The following is a 19220-nucleotide window of genomic DNA, read 5'->3' on the forward strand; positions in this document are numbered from 1 at the left end:
TGAAAATGATATTAACTTTTAAATGTCAATGTTCATAAAGTTTTATTGGAAAACAGCCATGTTGAATCATTTACATATTGTCTATGGCTTCATTTTGTGTAACGACAGAGATGAGTTGTTTAGACAGAGACCGTATGGTCTGCAAAGCCTAAAATATTTATTATCTGGCTCGTTATAGGAAAAGTTTGCTCTAGCCTATTTAGAGTGTAAAGGGATTAAGAGATTCTTCTTGTTTTCCTTGGATGAGGGTTGAGTGGAGGGCAACACATGTATTAGCTTACATATGCTTTTCCATTTAGTTGGGTGGAGAGATCTGCATTTTCCAACATTTGGAAAAATCCAACTAAGATGCAGGTCTGAAGTTGATTAAACTGCTCTAGTTCTACCTTAATATAAAAGGGTGACAAGTTACCATAAAAGGAAAAGCACAAGAGGTAACCAAGATGAGAGTTCTAATAGTGGCAGGAATTTAAAATCTGATATGAGATACTAATTTGGTTTACAATTTTTGAAACTTTTAATTACTATTACATTCCTTTCCTATTTTATTTTGAGGTAGTTGTCCTTCTCCCACTGTTTCCTACCTCCACCATGGGAAAAACATTCTCTTTAAGCTTTAATGTTCTTAGCAAATGTGTTTATTTTGATTTCATTTGTTTTGAGAATGATTTCAAATATGCATCACTTGAATATATGAGAAATAAAGCCAATATTTTCAGAGTTTGTTATTTGACCACATAATTTTACACAAGCGTCAATATTTCTTCATATTTTTTCTCTGTGGATGGGCAAGATATAACATTTAAACATTAAAATATTACAGTGAAGCTACTAGCAGCATATTGCAAAGTGTGAATTTGGAGTTTTTAAAAAGTGAACTGTTGCAACATTTCAAGTTAAATATTTTTTCCTGATATGTTTTTTGACAGCATATATATCCTCAGAAGTTAAAATAAAAGATACTATGGCATATAAGATAGAACTCTATAGGTATCTGAAGGAACAGTATGTAAATTTCTAGATAGAAATTCATTGTACCTAATTGGAACTTGAGGATTTAAATCACAGCCTAGGTCAGGATTTTATTGTATGATATAGGTAAGTCAGGTATTTCCGCCTTCTTATCTGATGGTTAAGGAAGTAAGGCACAAAGAGAATGTGATATGTACCGTCTGTCCCCCCACCCCAGGTCAAAATTGTCCTTAGATCTTGGTTTCTTAACTCCTGGTTCCTAATGTTCAAAGCAGCTGATTTTCCATGTAGGTGCCCAACAAATGATTGTGATCAGTTGGTTAAGCTGTGTGACCCAAACAAGGGTGAAGCCACTAAGTTTACTCTAGACAGTGGGTAATGCCCTTTATTGGGTAATGCCCTTTATTTGAGTAGTGCATATATATGTATTTTATTATAACTACATCTATACAATTTATTAAAATTATATCTTTTTTTCATATGGAGTATCCTATTTGAGCTTTCTTCCATTCGCCATCTTGGACTGCAATCCTTTTGTCCTAGTTGTTAGATTAAAATTTATTTTATTATTCATATTTAATAGTTACACTTATTTTTAGGAGTACATGTGATATTTTGATATCTGAATGCCACATGAAATGATTAAATCAGTAGTTAGGATATCCATCACCTTAAACATTTGTCTTTTGTGTTGGGAACATTACAGTTCTTCTCTTCTATTTTGAAATGTATAATAAATGATTGCTAACTGTAGTTTTTCCTACAGTACTACTGAATGCTAGAACTTACTCCTTCCATCTAACTATATGTTTGTAGCCCTTGACTAACTTCTGTTCATCCCCTTCCGTTCCCAGTCTCTGGTAACTACCATTCTACTCTCTATCTCCATGAGATCTACTTTTTTTAGTTTCCACAGGTAAATGAGAATATTTGATGTTTGCCTTTCTGTGCCTGGCTTATTTCACTTAATATAATGTCCCCCAGTTCCATCCATGTAGTGGGAAATGACAGGACTTCATTCTAGTTTTATAACTGAATAACATTCTATTGTGTGTATATACATAAAATATCCTTTCAATCATTAGTGGGTACTCAGGTTAATTCCATATCTTGGCTATTATAAATAGTGCTGCAATAAACATGAAAGTGCAGATCTCTCTCTGATATATTGATTTCCTCTTCTTTTGGATATATACTCAGCAGTGGGATTGCCGGATCACATGGTAGTAAATTTTTATACTCATACAATCTCACTTTTTGATAACTAATTACACAGTAGGTTCTGTGCTGAGATCTTTGCACTGATTAAGCCTCTGAATCCTCCCAAAAAGCCTATGAGATAGAGACTGATAATACCTTTTTTTAAAAAAAAAATACATGAGGACATTAAGACAGAGAAAGCTTCACTGACTTGCCCACAGTCACACAGTAGTAAGTGGTCCAAGACTCTAACCTCAGATCTGCTAACCACTGTACTATTTGAGTGGCCACTATATTCTCAACATAGTTCTTATTCCTGCCCCTTGCTCTTAATTCTAAGTGTCCTGTTCTGCATTTGACATAGTTGAATTTCATCCTATACCAACTATCCTAATTAAGGCAATCTTGACTTAAACTCATTCTACTGGGTTATAAACAGACTTTAACCCTGGATCTTCTGATCTTCTGTTAATTTAGTAATGCTGGTTCTCTATGTCATCACTCAAATAGTTTAATTGTAAATATAAAACACTGAGTCCTGAAACTTCTGGATCCATCTTTTATTTAGGTTGAAATATAATGAAGTTCTAATGAGTTGCATGTTACTTGACTGTATTACAAAAAATGTAATTTTAGCTTTTAGGCAATTTTTATTAATACATAGTCTAAGGGAATTACTGTAATGGTATATATTAGAAATGCATGATTTTGAAAACATAAAGCTTAAAACTTAGGAATATTTATAACCCCATTGCAAATTTTGAGAAGAAATGTTAAATAGTACTTGAAATTGTTAGATTTTTAAACTAAAACTAATTTTAAAAACCTTATATTAAGTTCCATAGTCTAGTGCTTTCCATGTGAAAATTTGCTAAACGTCTAATTTTGAGTGTTTTGGGAACAAACTGCCTTTAATTTCTATTCAAATTTTAGCACGTAATAGGCATAGAAATCTCTAGAGGTTTCTAGAGGTTGGCTTGATATTCTTTGATCCTTGCATCTGCTACTTGAGGACTAAATAAATGCCCTATTGTTGTCAGTGACTATCACATTCTGAACAGAGATGCTAGTTTAAAGTAAGAGTAGTTGGAGCAACAAGCAATTGGATTTTCATGGTGTGCTAAGGCAGTCTGGCATTCACAACCCTGATGGGCATGAAGAAGTAAGAACATAGATTCCTAGGGGTATTTGAGGTTCCCTCTACTTTATTGACTTCTTCCCTTTCTCCAAAAAGTGATCGTAATATATATAATTACATTTTGACAGCTAGATTTAATAAAGGTTGATGTTTCTCTGCTGTTAAGGATTTACTTTTCTCATTTATCTGATTGACCATGCTGAGATATTCAATTAAGAGATGGTTGTCTGGCTAACACGGTGAAACCCCGTCTCTACTAAAAAAAAAAAAAAAATACAAAAAACTAGCCAGGCGAGGTGGCGGGTGCCTGTAGTCCCAGCTACTCGGGAGGCTGAGGCAGGAGAATGGCGTGAACCCGGGAGGCGGAGCTTGCAGTGAGCTGAGATCCGGCCACTGCACTCCAGCCTGGGCGACAGAGCGAGACTCTGTCTCAAAAAACAAACAAACAAAAACAAACAAACAAACAAAAAAAGAGATGGTTGTTGTCATCTTAATTTAGCTGGGAAGAGAAACAAAAGGAATTCTGTCCATTTGCCGAGTGCCCTGAGAGCACTGTTGAGACCAAAGGAAGAGAGGATAGTTGTGTGATCTTTGGCTTCTCTCAGTTTTTCATCTTCTCTTCCACTTGGTTTGTCACTTTTATGGATTCATCATAACTCCTCTCCCTGGTACTGTTACCTCTTAGAGTGTTGAGCCTCCCAATGGTTTTCCTGACCTCTACTCTCTTCTGCTTTCAGGAAGGTTAACTTTCTGAAAATGTTCACTCCCCAGCTCACTCTGTCTATACATCTAGCTTAGAGTAGTCACTTTATTCCCTAATTGCCTTTCTGTGGAGATTTCCCCTCAGTAGACTGAAGATCCTGAGGTGTAAGCACTGTTTTCTCATCTGTGCTTCTATGTACCTGTCAGGATGGTTGGCCCTGAGGGACTGTTACCTGTCTCAATGAGGAAACATGGTGATGTTATGCTCATGGCCAGAATCTACAGGGACTACTCACTGCTAGACAGACTAAGCCCCTAATCTTGAACCGAGCTTCGTTTTTATTAACACTAATTATTACTTAAATACTTAAAGCCACTCAAAGTATGAATACTTTATAATCCCTACCCACAGCCTCTAAACCCAAGTAACCATCCCATCACCTAACCTCCTCTTCCTCCAAGCCACTGCTCACTGGGCCCGTCAACTTGCCATGTGGATTTTCTCTATTGCCTCGTCATGAGGGCAGCCACCCTTGTCAGGACTCTGCTTCTCCTTGTCTCCCTAAAACTTGCTCATCTGAGGTTCTGACTCATAGCACACATCACCCGCCTTCCTTTGATAGTTACATTCTCCAGTATAATTGTTTTCAGGTGTTTAACTGTTGGTTCTTCCATATGATTTGCAGTTCTTTACAACAAGTATGGCTTTTTAATATTAGAAATACATAGTACATGTGCAATCAATCTCTCACTAAGCATGCAAATATTACAGAAATTGAACTTTAAATGACATTCATGCTCATTTACTTAGCAAGCATTAAAACTCCACCATGTTTCCTATACTGTGTTAGGAATGGGGAATTCACAGATTGAAAAAAAAAACTTGAATGGCAGGACAGAAATGGGTCCCTTTTCTGTCTCTAATGTACCTAAGACATGCCTCTAATATCTCCTGTTACATTGTGGTGCACTGTTAGTGCCACATGGACCCCTCTGGCTTAGCACCTCCAGGATAGGGAATGGGTTTAGGTTCTTAGGGTCTGGCACATACTAGGTTCCTTGAGAATGCTGGGAATGAACTGTTGAGCTGGACTGTGGTGTAATTTGAAAAATGTTATATTAAAGCCTGTACAGGGTACTGTGGGAGGATAGGAGAGAGGGTACTCAGCCTATTTTTCTGTTTCTTGGCCAGGGGTAAGCCCTTCTTGCCAAATGACAGCCCCATCAGACTGCATTTGGATGCAGTTTCACTTGGACAGTAATTTTACTTAAACCAATATTGGCAGTCCTCATTTGGTGGGTTACATTTTTGAGGAGGCACTGTAATTTAGAAGCGTGTAAGTTGGCTAAACTAGGATCTTTTATTTGAACGAGGACTTAAAGCCCATATTTTTATAGAAAAGGCCTATGTTTAATGAATTTTAATACACCTATTATGTAGTATACAGTTTTCTAAGGTTTAACAATCTATTGTATGATCCTACTGGTGTTTTAATGGTGACTAACTCATTTATAAGATTTACATAGAGGTTTTCTAAAGTGTATGGAAGAAACTGTTAACACAGTGGCTATTTCTGGGGAGTAGGCCTGATGTGCCATTCAGGTGAGAAAAAGGATTTCTATTTTTTGCTGTAAACCTTCTGTACTGCTTTGAGTTTTTACTTATAATGAGAATGTTTTACTTTTATATAAAAATGAGTTAATAGAGTTGATATGAATCCCAATTAAGGATAAAATGCTTAAGTAGTTTTTGGAAAATGGCTACAAGCTAGGGGAGAAAATATAGGACTATGAGACTACACAGGAATTCCTCCGACCCCCCACAAATCAGAAGAGTTACCTCCTGGAGAAATGGCTGAACAGAGCAGGGCGTTGTGGTTGAATCTGGAGCTGCTCAGAAAGGTCATCAAGGACTGTGAAGCACGTCAAGTAGGAGACCTCCTGGATTAGGTGGCTTGTGGTGCTGCTTGCTTTCAAAAATACTGGGTTTGGCCGAGCATGGTGGCTCACGCCTGTAATCCCAGCACTTTGGGAGGCCGAGGCGGGTGGATCACCTGAGGTTGGGACTTTGAGACCAGCCTGACCAACATGGAGAAACCCCGTCTCTACTAAAAATACAAAATTAGCAGGGCGTGGTGGTGCATGTCTATAATCCCAGCTACTCGGAGGCTGAGGCCGGAGAATCACTTGAACCCAGGAGGCGGAGATTGCAGTGAGCCAAGATTGTGCCATTGCACTCCAGCCTGGGCAACAAGAGCAAAAGTCTGTCTCTAAATAAATAAAAATAAAAGAATAAAAAGTATTGGGTTCGTAGGTGTTTGTGAGCAGATGAGCTCTGTCAGTGCAGGCTGCCAAATGCATGGGCCGCCTGCGTTGGTTTTATGTAGTGGCAAAGAGCAAATGAAGCCAGGATGGTCAGCACAGCTTGAGGTGCTAGGACTTGGCACTGATCAAAGCTTTTTAAAAAATGCTTTATTACACAGACAACATTTTATTTAGTTTTTTCCCCTTAAAATTTGAGTGAAGGAAAAGCAACGCTATTGAACATGTGAAAACAAAGGATACTGGCAAGAGATGGCTAAATGAAGGTATTTGTTTGAAGGTTATAGCAGGTTCAACATTATTAAATCAGGGGTATAATTCATGCACTCAAATCTGAAAAAGTTTTAGATGGGATAGATACCTTTATTCTTGCGTGTTAAAATCAAAAGAGCTTAATTTTACAATGTTAATGGAGTTGCACTTTTTGAATAAACTTAAGTAGGTCACAAATACATATTGTAATAACCTTTTCTACGATACTAATTACATAAATGTAATTAAAGGATATGATTCAGAATAATAACTGTAACATACTTGAAAATTCTATCCCCTCCCTAAGTTAACTTCCCTAAGCTACTTCATACAGATGAACACATGCAAGCATACGTAGTTTTGTGTTGTACTATATATATCTCGCAACTTGCCTTTTTTTTTTTTTTTTTTGAGATAGGGTCTCACTTTGTTGCCTAAGCTACAGTGTAGTGGCGCAGACACAACTCACTGCAGCCTTGACCTTCTAGGCTCAAGTGAACCTCCTGTTTCAGCCCCCCAGGTAGCTGGGACTACAGGCACACACCACCATGCCCAGCTAATTTCTTAGAGATGGGGTTTTACCATGTTGCCTAGGTTGAACTTGAACTCCTGAGCTCAAGTGATCCATCCACCTTGGCCTCCCAAAGTGTTGGAATTACAGATGTGAGCCACCATGGCCAGCCAAGCTGTCTCTTTTTTTTAACTTAACAATGGGTTTTCTAGGTCATTACTTATAATTCACCTTGTACTTTTAAATGGTTATCATTTTCTACAATTTGAACATATCATTTATATTCTACTTGAATTCAAGAACAAATAATTAAGCTTTCATCCAACAGGATTTATACCTGAAGAAGTCCTCAGGGACTTTACAGAGAATGTTAGGTATTTCAGCAATTCCATATTCTATGAACTGGTATTAGGAGCATGGAATGAAATAAGGGAAGGGAGCTACAAGTAACAGTAAAGATCAGCAAAGGGCCTGGTAAAATTAATTCCAAATGCTATAACGTTTTGGCCAAAAAGCTTATTGGTGTGGCTTTATTTTAGAGAGAAGTCAGACCTCGTAGATGATAGCTGATTTACGAAGTGTAAAGTCTTCTTTTTCTCTTTAAGTATAAGTGCTCTTTTTTTTTTTTTCTCTTCACCCTTTAGTTCTGTTTTATCCTTTGGAATGCTCATTACTATTTCTTGGAAAATAACTCTACAGCAGGAAGGGCTGCTTGTTTTTTAAAAAAATATAGCAAGAAAACTAACAATTTGTGGACATAATGGTCATGTATTTTGACCATGATTAAGAGGTTATTGACCAGCTATGGACCATGATTTTATTAAAATATAGGTTAAAGCATTTAAGTCTACAAATGAACCTTTTATGGGGTGATAAACTATTCTTCTGTGCTGACCATTTCCCTCCCCACCAAAGGAGCAGTAGTGTAGATTTGTATGTGGACTTTAAGCCACACATATTTGGTGTTCTGTTTATAAACTTGGTAACATTTTAGAAGTTGCATTAGCTGCTTCATACTGGTCATTTAATACACAGAAGCCTGTTTAGACTCAAAATTGAAAGGCAAAGAGTTGCCATTTTTAATAGGTCTAGACACAGTCATTTCTTATGTGATCTGTTTTAATGAAATTTATTTTTAGCCTTTAAATATAGCCTTTAAAGCACTGAAATCTTCAGTGATTTAACATCTTGGCTGCATTTTTATTTTTACCCCTTTATCTCTTTGCTTATGGGAACTATATGTCTTAAAGCTTCCTGAATCCTTAAAGCAGGAAGTATAGTTCTGGAGACTTGTTAAATGAATACATGTGATGTCACAGAGTTTTCATAGGACTTTATGTGCTGTCAATTGCATCAGTTAAAACTGTTACAAGTAATAATGTACTACAATCTGTTGAAAACTTGACCTTGGAATTTACCAGTCCTCCAAACTTCTCTCCTTTCCTTGAAGAGTAGTTAAGAGAGTGTATTTATTTTCACCTGTGCATGCCAAGGATTTCTGACCCAGATGTTACTGGCCTACAAGGGAATCTGATCTAAAATACAAGCTCATAAATTATTGCTTTTTATACCTTATTGTAATGTATGTGGTTTAGTGGAAAAATACATGTTTCTAATTCACTGTGGCTTCTATCTGCAGACGACCTATTATGAGCCTGTCAATTTACATATATTATTACAAAACCTTGCAATAGTTTTTGTAAGATCAGTGATGCCCCTGTTTATTACAGGAGGAAATAGAAGCTCAGAGAGGCATATAGTTGTCTAAAGTTACAGAGCTGGTAAGGGCAGAGCTTGGTATTCACACCCAGATGTAACAGACCTGAAAGCACATCTGTTTCACAAACTCCTAGCGGGCTTCAGTGAGTGAGTTACAGAGAGAAAGAGAATGGATTTAAAAGGCAGATGGTTTTGGCGGCTTTCAGAACCAATTCAGCTGCTACTCTGTTAGTCCCAGGTTTCTTATATGCCAAATGGAGTTTCTAATGCCCACATGTAGGATTATTGTGAAGATTCAATGGAAACATGTGTAAAGCCTTTGACACATTGTAGGTTTTCAACAAAATGACCTAAAGTTCCACCCCGCCCCCGGCCCCACTCAGGTCACCCTCTGATGAATGTAGGTGCTAGTGTTGACCAGTGCCCTATAAAATAGACCATGCATTTGAAAACATTTTAAAAATTCTTAACTCATTTCCTATACACAAATGCTTATTACAGTGTTCCCACTGGAGGCCTTTTGAGGGTAGGACAGATTTCAATACTGGCAGCAAGTAATTGGTAGAGGGAGTGTTTTCTTTTTCTTTTGAATTTTTTGTTTTAATCCCATCTGGAGATTACTAACATTTCTGAAAGTTCTCATGGCGCGTGGGACCCTGGGCTGGCATTCTCTCTTGGATTATTGATGTAGTAAGCTGTTGGAAGAGACGGGAATGATTTAGAATGAGATGGCGCTAGGAAACAAATGAGTTAAACAATATTTCTCTGGTGATGAGAATTTCAAATGGGCTAACCTATGAGTTTATAAAAGTTTTGTTTGTAAAACAAGTAAATTTCTTTGACTGAAATTTTCTTTTTTCTCTTTAAAATTGTTTTTAGGATGCAGAATAGAAAACTGCGATTCTTGCTTTAGCAAAGACTTTTGTACCAAGTGCAAAGTAGGCTTTTATTTGCATAGAGGCCGTTGCTTTGATGAATGTCCAGATGGTTTTGCACCATTAGAAGAAACCATGGAATGTGTGGGTGAGTAGTTTTTAATGTGACTCTCAAACTGCAACTTTTATTTTAACACCTGTTTCTTAAAAATATGCATGCTAGATATATTTAAACTAAGAAACAAATTGGTTCTCTTGTTCAGTAGAACTGAAAATTAAGTTCTTTGCTGACTTTAAGTATCATGACAATTGGATAGTCTCATCTCTTGCTGTAAAATTTGCTAGTTGTGCATTTGCTAGGTTAATCTACTTAAATGCTGACAAAGTTTTTTCTTAATCATCTGTGTAATACATCTATTTCTTAATAAATTATTAGTAACTGTTAGAGAAAAACATTTTGTTCAGAAGAGAACTTTTAAGCACTACCACATCAGCTAACTACTTTATTGCTTTTGCTATGTGTGGAATTACAGAACTGCTTGCTTAGCTGTTTGTGTAAAAAAAAAAAAAACTTGAAAAGAAATTATTTGTGCCATATTTTGTTGATTATATGTTACAAATGCATTAAAATGATTACCAAATTTATATACCTAGAATGCATATTTTGATATATATGTTCTATCTGTGAAAATAGTAACACATTTTATAAATTTTATATCTTCTGGGTGTTGGTAAAAGACCTTGGCATTCTTATACCACTGACTGAAAGGTAAAGATCTGTCAGTGGCTACATTATGATGAATCTCTTAATCTAATCATGGATGTATTGACATGCTCCCTCCCCAGAATTTCATTTGCTGTTATATATCTGATATGATATACAACACAGCTATGTATTAGACTTTACATCCCTTAAAATGGAGACTTAGAAGAAAATTTGAAATTTTTCTATGAAAATATTGCTGAAGTAGTCTGTAATTGTGTATTTGAGAGCTTGCAGAGAAGACATTTAAATAAGTGGTTTTTGAAGAAATATGTGCATTTGTGTTTCTACTTATGTGTGAATTAATACATTTATATAGGCACCACTATTAAAATAAGAAAGTCACTAGAAGAACAGATTCAGAATGTTGAATTTTCTTTTGAGAGGCAGGACACACACATTACAAATGTTCAGTGGAAACGCTGAAATCCTTAACTATAAGCATATTATAAATAGAGTCTTATGCATTCTATGAATAAAAAAATCTTAAATGTCTTTGAAAAGTCTAAGAAGCAGCTATGATACCCACTGATGTCTAGAAGATGGAAATATTAATTGTATACAGACTCTGGACCTCAGTCTTCATCCACTAGCGTGAAGAGGAGTTCTAATGGTGAAGTTGATGAGGAGGTCTAGCTTTGTATATGCTTATCCTTTTACTTCCTCCTCTCCCTCCCCTGGGAGTTAGGGGATAGCCTATTTTCCACTATGTGGACTTAACATAGGGGATGCTAAAGGCTTTTACGTATGTAGTAAAAACATACATTTTCAAATGACTGATCACATTTGTTTACTTTTCAAACTATAGTAATGTACACCAATATGGGGAATAAGAACTGTGGTCTCCAGACACCTGCTGAAAGAAAAGAAAGTCAGAAAATGCAAAGCAAGCTCCCCATTTTTTTCACCAAGTGCTTCCAAACTAAAACACATTTATGGATTTGGTGGAGGCACATTCAGATCTAGCCTGTAAAATTTTGTCTTCTGTCATGGTAGAAAATAGTGTCTTCTACTTTAGGTTTTAACTGTTCACTCTTTAAAGATTACACATTTTAGTATCATTAGAACTATTCATAATAGCAAAGACATGGGATCAACCTAAATGGTCATCACTGGTAGACTGGATAAAGAAAATGTGGTACACATATACCATCTAATACTATGCAGCCATAAATGAGAACGAGATCAAGTCCTCTGCAGGGACATGGTTGGAATTGGAAGCCATTATGCTCAGCAAACTAATGCAGGAAGAGAAAACCAAACACCACATGTTCTCACGTGTGAATGATGGGAACACACTGGCACATGGTGGGAAACAACACACACTAGGGCCTATCAGGATGGGGGCAATGCAGGGAGGGAGAGCATCAGGAAGAATAACTAATGGATGCTGGGCTTAATACCTGGGTGATGGGTTGATCTGTGCAGCACACCACCATGGCACACATTTACCTATGTAACAAACCTGCACATCCTGCACATGTACTCCTGAACTTAAAAGTTGAAGGAAGAAACAGAACTGACCAATAGCATCCTTTGAAAACTGAACTAAGACAAATGGAAAGTAACAGCTTATGAATTACTTAAGGGGTATTTTTTTTTTTTGATAGAAGTATTCTATGGTTCAAAAAATTCAAGTTCCCAAAAGGCGAGTATAGGTCTTCAAGACTGTACCACTTAATTTTTGGTATCCCAAGGTGGGGCCAGTGAAGGAACACTGCTATGTAAATTTGATGACAGTAAAGCAAATGGATACTAACTTATGTGCTTGTGTTTTTTTCTTTTTCTAAAAATCTTTACTAGAAGGATGTGAAGTTGGTCATTGGAGCGAATGGGGAACTTGTAGCAGAAATAATCGCACATGTGGATTTAAATGGGGTCTGGAAACCAGAACACGGCAAATTGTTAAAAAGCCAGTGAAAGACACAATACCATGTCCAACCATTGCTGAATCCAGGAGATGCAAGATGGCAATGAGGCACTGTCCAGGAGGTAGGTCTCGATATAATCACTACTGTGTGCTGTGTGCTTTCTGAATTCTCCGGCTTCCTAACCACCCTCCCTTCCAAAAATAAGTATTTATCTTTGAAGGAAATCCGATAATATTGGTGAGGGGATAAAGTTTTGTTGTACTTACTTAAAAACAAATGCTTCAGTTGTGAAAAATATGAAGTGCATATTTTATTACTTTCATAATACCTTAAACATAATTTAGGAGAGTACCTTAGTAATGAGCTTTCTAAAATGAGATTTCTAAATGTGTTTTGGTGGCTTTTTCTGCAAATGTACCATAAAAGTGGGTTCTTATGAAATCAGGCCTTTGCAGATGTTGCTCTGAGGGAAGCGGCCAACTTTCAGTTGAGAAGAGTTTAGATTAGAAAGGTTTATGGAGTCTGTAAAATCATCTGCATCGTTACTAGCTGAAGATGACAACTTAAAATAAACTTGCCCAAACACTGGGAGGAATAAACATTGTCTTAATGTTACCACAATTAGCCGTTTCTTTTTGTTTTGATAATAATTTGTAGAAAACAGCTACTGGTATGTGTGTGTTTACTCAAATCTTTGTAGTAATTGTGCTGATTTGCAGTAATTATTCTGTAATAACAGGATTAGGCCCATTTAGAAATTGGAAGAGCACATAGCTGAGGTGCTGGCCGACGCAGAATCAGTTAAGTTGAAGTGCGGGTCTGAGCCCTGTCACTGTGCTGTCCCTAAAGCAGTAATCACTGGGTTACATTTATTTTATCACTAGCGGATGCTACATTGCCATTCGCTCAAAATAGAAGAGCAAAAAAGAAAGTTGTGTTTGGAAAACTGCTCTGTAAAATAATCATAACTTTTGCTTGCCTTCTTTCTTTCTGTGGGTGCATAACTTTTCAGCTTTATGACCATAGCCCAGAAAGAGAATATTTAACTACTTAAAACAGGTTTATATCCGTGTTATGCTGCCTCATAGAGAATGTCTATGATCCATGGAGAAAGACAAAACTTTTAAGACTCGAAGACTCCAGTCGACCTTTGAGAACTATTGGATCCAGATTCAGAAGCTACTATTAGGAAAGCAGCTTTTCCTCTTGAATTAGTTTTGCTTTTCCTTACTGGATCTTTGAAACAAAGTTTTTGTGGGTCTGCTTTTCACTAACAAGGATGGTTTTGTTCACTTAAACTAGGTATTTTTCAGTCAAAATATAAGAAAATATTTTCTTACAAAACTAATAAGCCACTTCTTGGATAGCTGAAAGCATTTAACCTGCAACCTTCTCCCTAAAAACAAACCTGATGTATTCAGGTATTGGAAATAAAGACTTTCTTTGTTGTATATTGTTTATATAACTAGCCCCTCCCCCATTCCTCTTCCAGCAATGTGGTCCCCCAATTGTGGTTTACATTAATAGCAAAAATTAAACTGAAAATGCTCCTGTAACAAACATGCTTGTGTGTAAAAGAGGCAACACATTTCCCTCCTCTCCAAAACTCTTTATTTTGACCTAGCCACAGTCTGACTTGAGAATTTTCTAGATAACAGCTAGACTGTTAACCATGATATTTATTTCATTTGTATTTTTCATGTTAACAGCAATATACTGTCTTAGTCGAATACAATTTGATACTGTCAGCAATTTAAATGATGCCAAAAGAAATGCTTATGTATCATCTGCTAATATTCTCTTTTTGACAAACAAGTAACAGACTGATTTAATTCTTATTGATGTTTTACCAAGTTTTACTTATTAGGAAAGACTAGCTATAGCTCTAATTCTTGTATCTACATTTTCAGTTTAATAAAATCAATTTTATATAACCTTTAAATAGGTTTTCAAAGTTACATCAATTTGTTTACTGTTTTATTAAAAGGAAACTAAATATAATTGCTGAGAGAAATGGCAAATTATTCTGTAATAAAGTAACTTATATTTACAAATGTAGGAAATGAAAATTAGAAAATTAGCTTTGTAACTTGAGCACCAATTGATAAAAATTGGCGTAACTTCCAGGGGAATATCCCACCTTGCCTCAGGTGAGAGAGGGAAAAGTTCCTTTCTTCAGTAGGTCATGGCAACTAATGGAAGAATGGAGAAGAAAGCCACTTTATCCGTTTTTACATCTTGATTTGATTTCAGTGATCTGCTTTGACAAACCATGCAAAAATGTAAGTTGTAATCAGGTTGGGAATACAGGCATTTTTAAGATCTTTGCAACATATGTATGGATTTTTCTCCTGTTGGAACCAATCTTAACCTGATTGCACACAAACGCAGCCTTAAGCTCCTTCACACTAAAGCAGCGGCACATTAAAATCAGCTGCTTTTGATTACTGAAAGGCATAAGTTAGAGGTCAGTGTAACGGTATAGTCATCACTATGCATATAAGATATTACATTGAAAACTATTAAATATGAAAACATAAATGGCTTTAAGAGTTTTTTTTTTTAAGTGTAATTCTTAGCCTAGTTTTTCCTTAACTGTTATATGCTTATTTGCTTTCTTTCTTTTAAAAAAAAAATCAAAGAATATCTGGAAATACCTTAAGTAGTAGATCAATTTACACTTGAAATACTCAGTCTTCTTCATTCCCAAACTTTTCCTTTAGATCAGTTATCTCGCTTTTTCATTTTTGATAGCAGAACCTGTAAGGTTTCTTGGGCTTTTCCAACAATCATTCTTCAGGGTCCTGGTCTGGAGCTATCTGGGTCCCTACATCGTGTCAACTTGTTAATTCCATGAGCCCTGACAAGTCACTTAACCTCTCTTGGCCTCCATTTCCTCATTTGTAAAATTGAGGGTTTGGTGGCGGGGGTTAGGTGATCTCTGAGGTCCTGTTCTCTTCTAAAATCTGATATACTAGGATTAATTGCCAAAAGATGCAGGCGAGTTCTGTGGCTGTCATATGAAGTTGAGGAAGAGACTTGGAAGGCCAGGAGCGTAGTTTCACAACAAAGGATCTGAACACTTTCCCAGTAGCTAGCTACCCCCTGCATTTGCCAAACTTTACACATCCAGCAGCTTTCAGCTTCCTACTTCAGGGAGGACTCTGCTTGGTCCTTCAAAGACTAACAAGATTATTTTTAAATCTGTACATGACCTGTGACTTAGCTACCAACATAGCAGACTGATTTATGGAGAATGACAGAAGAGAAAAGGGAGCATAAAAGACCATGGAAAAAAGAGAGGCTGGGTGTGATGGCTCATGCCTGTAATCCCAGCACTTTGGGAGACCAAGGCAGGCAGATCACGAGGTCAAGAGATCGAGACCATCCTGGCCAACATGGTGAAATCCCGCTTCTACTAAAAATATAAAAATTAGCTGGTCATGGTGGCAGGTGCCTATAGTCCCAGCTACTCAGGGGGCTGACACAGGAGAGTGGCTTGGACCTGGGAAGTGGAAGTTGCAGTGAGCCAAGATCGCGTCACTGCACTCCAACCTGGTGACAGAGCAAGACTCCATCTCGAAAAAAAAAAAAAAAAGATGGACAATGTGAGAAAAAAATATTGAACACTGAGTATAGGAAACGAGTGAAAAAAAGAGTGAACGACTTGAAAATGAAAGCTGTACTCATTGCGATATAACTGTCTCTACTCCCTTTGCCCTCTCCCTGAATATACTAATTAAGAAAATCATGTTGAGACCAATTTATGAATATATAACTTAAAGCTTTAAGTGGAAAGAATTTCAAGTCTGGATCATGTTGTACATTAGGGAATATCTTAATACAAAAGTATAAACATACTTTTTGTCCTATATTTAAATGACACATGGAAGAACAAATTTGTGGTTGCTAAGGTATTATGTTGGAGGATGCTCATGTACAGGACAAAATGTCATCTGTAGGTGGCTATGGTCTTCTACCCTTTCACAGGAGGATAGACTAACATCATGATCTCAATCAGAAATATTCTGTCCTCTCTGTATGGGACTCCCTGCTTTTTTTGTCAAGCCTCATCACAACTCATTTTGTTAATTTATTTCATCAGATATTTGTTGAGCACTGCTATGTGCCAATCATAAGTCTAGGCGTGGGATTGCTCAGAGTCCTTACTTAGAGAGCTTTTTCTAGCAGGAATAGCTGCAGTAAAGAAGTGGGTGAGTGTCCATAATCTCATGTGGAGACAAGGGCTGTGGAGACAAGTAGGACAGGGAGCTAGTGAATGGGTCAGGGTATACTATGTTATGTAGGGTGATCAGGAAAATCGAAGGAGTTACATTTGATCAGAGATCTAAATGAAGGAGATACTTTGAAGCTTTAAGGGAAATTATTTTTGGAGCATCCTTGATTCTCCTGCCATATTTTAGGGAAGAGGAAAGAACTGAGCTCCATGGAGGCTCTGACTGGTACAGGGTGTTACATAACAAGTTACTAGTGGTAGAACCGAGAGTAGGACCATCACCCTGCTGCTAGGGAAACCTGTTTTCCTGTGCTTTTTCCTTGGTCTTTATGATAAAGACCAAAGATAAAGCCATGGTTATCCAACATTAAACTCCCCAACTTTTATTTATTTCTCCCTCGATGCAGAAATATCATTTTACTTTTGCTCCACAAATGCTTTTAAACAACCCTGCCGTCGCCATCCCTTCCAATTTGGAATCACTGATGAAACATATCCCAATGATCATTGCATAAGGACTAAAGTGTTGAGCCACTGGCTTTGTTTTGATTCAGCTTCCCCTGTGAAGGCCCTACTCTCCTTTAGAGTCCTTGGTTGGTGGGGGGAAAATGTGGCTTCAAGATTGTCGTTGCCATCCTTAATCTTTCAAAGCCAGCCCTCTAAAGAAGACTGCCTTGTGTGGAGCCACATCCGACATTCATCTCTGACCATTGCTCCTTGGCCTACACAGAAGCCCTGGGTAACCTGATACCCATCTCCACATCAGAAGGCTCTGTGCCCAGCATGTTTTTTGCTTTCTGACACATTTCAAATATCGGACTCTTAGAGTAATTAAGGTGATGCTTTATCATATGCTGGGATAGCTTTCTGCCTCTTTTGCTCATGGCTGCCTCAACTCACCATAGTGCAGTTTTTAGTAACCACACAGTAGTTCTTTAAACTCCAGTCACATTTTCTTAGTACTGTGATAAAATGTAAGTATGAAATCTGCTATCGTATACTATTTTAATTTTAGAATATTCTTTCTTTCTTCAAAAGTGGTTCTTGGTAGGAAACAAAAGAATTAGCCACTTAGAACTTTAATCTCTGCAAAAATCTACTTTTTAAAAGGTAGTAGTAGTAAGACTTCTCCAAACCTGTTTTTTTTGTGTGTGTGTGTGTATAAACTGACAGGAACATGTGGACTGGGTATTAGACAATATAACTAAAGATGGTTGTAGATTGTGATAGATTAACCCCAGAGCAGGAAATAAGCACATTTTTCAATAGGATGGGGTCAAGAAAATATGCTATGGACATATGTTCTTTATTTCTCTATATTTTGTTTACATTTGAGTCACAATTTATGTGGTCCGCTTTGTACATGTGACCCTAAAGAGTAGCCTGGAAGAGAAGAGATAAGAGACAACCTCTTTTCTTTTAGAGTTTGTCAAGAATGTCGATATTAAAATTTTTATGTGAAGAAGAGAGCATCTAAAAGGAAATTCTTATTGCCTTTCTGTTTGCTATGCTAAAAGTGTTATGTCTCTCTGAGAAATCAATGATTTGTGTTAGTCATTTTAAATTAAGCAAGTGATACTATTTTCCAGGTACTCTGGCTACATGGAAGCTAATAGTAGTGTGTGTGTGTGTGTGAAGGGATTATGAACTGGGAGGGTAACCCTTAAGTAGCCACTTTGAAAATGTTAATGTATAATTATTAAGGTGGTGTTAAACAAAAATCCACTTGCCTCCAAACGTTCTTTTCAGTAGCTAAAGTGTCTGAAATTCCTGCTTCAGGGGTCTTAACAGAATCTTAAGATGAATCCCCTTCATATCCCCAGCCCACCCTCGCTTTTTAAAATATTTTTGCTCATTTTCTGAAAGTGGGCAGAGGATAGCCAGTGGCACCTGGTGATGGTGGTGGTAGTTTTTCTTTTCAAGGAATAATTTCTTTCAGATTGACTAATTTTCACATATTGGAGGGTAAGGCTCTGAGGAAATGAGGGGGGCAGAAAAGGGATCTCCAAATTTGACACAGTCTTGGGCATAGACATGGCCATAGACATGAATATAAGGGGGTGTAAAACACTCAGAATGTGGATGATGAGGGGGTGGGCATGAGACAACTTTTCTCAGTTTCATTTTGAGACAATCCGAGCGCTGGCCTTGCTTGGCTGCGGGGCAGGCAGTGAGTGAACTAGTGGAGGAAGACACACTTTTGTGCTATTCTCCACAGCTTCCCATCTGGAATCTCTATGAGCCCCATTTCAATGTAGTCTGGGGCAGCACATAGTAGTTTCTTTTATGGGTACTTGTAAAAAGAATTTCTCAACTACATATGCCACTGAAGACCCAAAGTTCTATGCAGGAAGCTACTCTTATGGTAATATATGTAAAACAATTTTTACAACATTCCAAAATAAAAACAACTTTAATAGGACACACATGGTGTCACTGGTATTTTTTTTCTCCCTCTGTACAGGAGACTTGTTTTTTCCTTTTATAAGATAGGAAAGTCTTAAGTATAAATGCCCTAATCATTTCTCGTAATAATTTATTCTCAGCTGGGCCTGGTGGCTTACACCTGTAATCTCAGCACTATGGGAGGACAAGGGGGCAGATCCCCTGAGGTCAAAAGTTTGAGACCAGCCTGGCCAACATGTGGTGAAACCCTGT

The 19220-nt window shown here is 37.2% G+C and overlaps 1 protein-coding gene across 2 annotated transcripts in view; it reads left to right on the plus strand.

The window, feature by feature from the left end:
• The window catches only part of RSPO2 (R-spondin 2), a 183877-nt gene that overhangs the window by 105343 nt on the left and 59314 nt on the right, over nt 1–19220 (plus strand). The window contains exons 4-5 of one of the 2 annotated variants that reach the window (XM_011961100.1): nt 9696–9839; nt 12258–12446. In XM_011961100.1, the coding sequence (XP_011816490.1) occupies nt 9696–9839; nt 12258–12446 (333 nt within the window). The remainder of the gene's footprint in view (nt 1–9695; nt 9840–12257; nt 12447–19220) is intronic. The other variant, XM_011961101.1, reaches the window with a different exon arrangement.

Source organism: Colobus angolensis, unplaced genomic scaffold, assembly GCF_000951035.1.
Source record: "Colobus angolensis palliatus isolate OR3802 unplaced genomic scaffold, Cang.pa_1.0 Scaffold535, whole genome shotgun sequence".
Classification (NCBI taxonomy): domain Eukaryota; kingdom Metazoa; phylum Chordata; class Mammalia; order Primates; family Cercopithecidae; genus Colobus; species Colobus angolensis.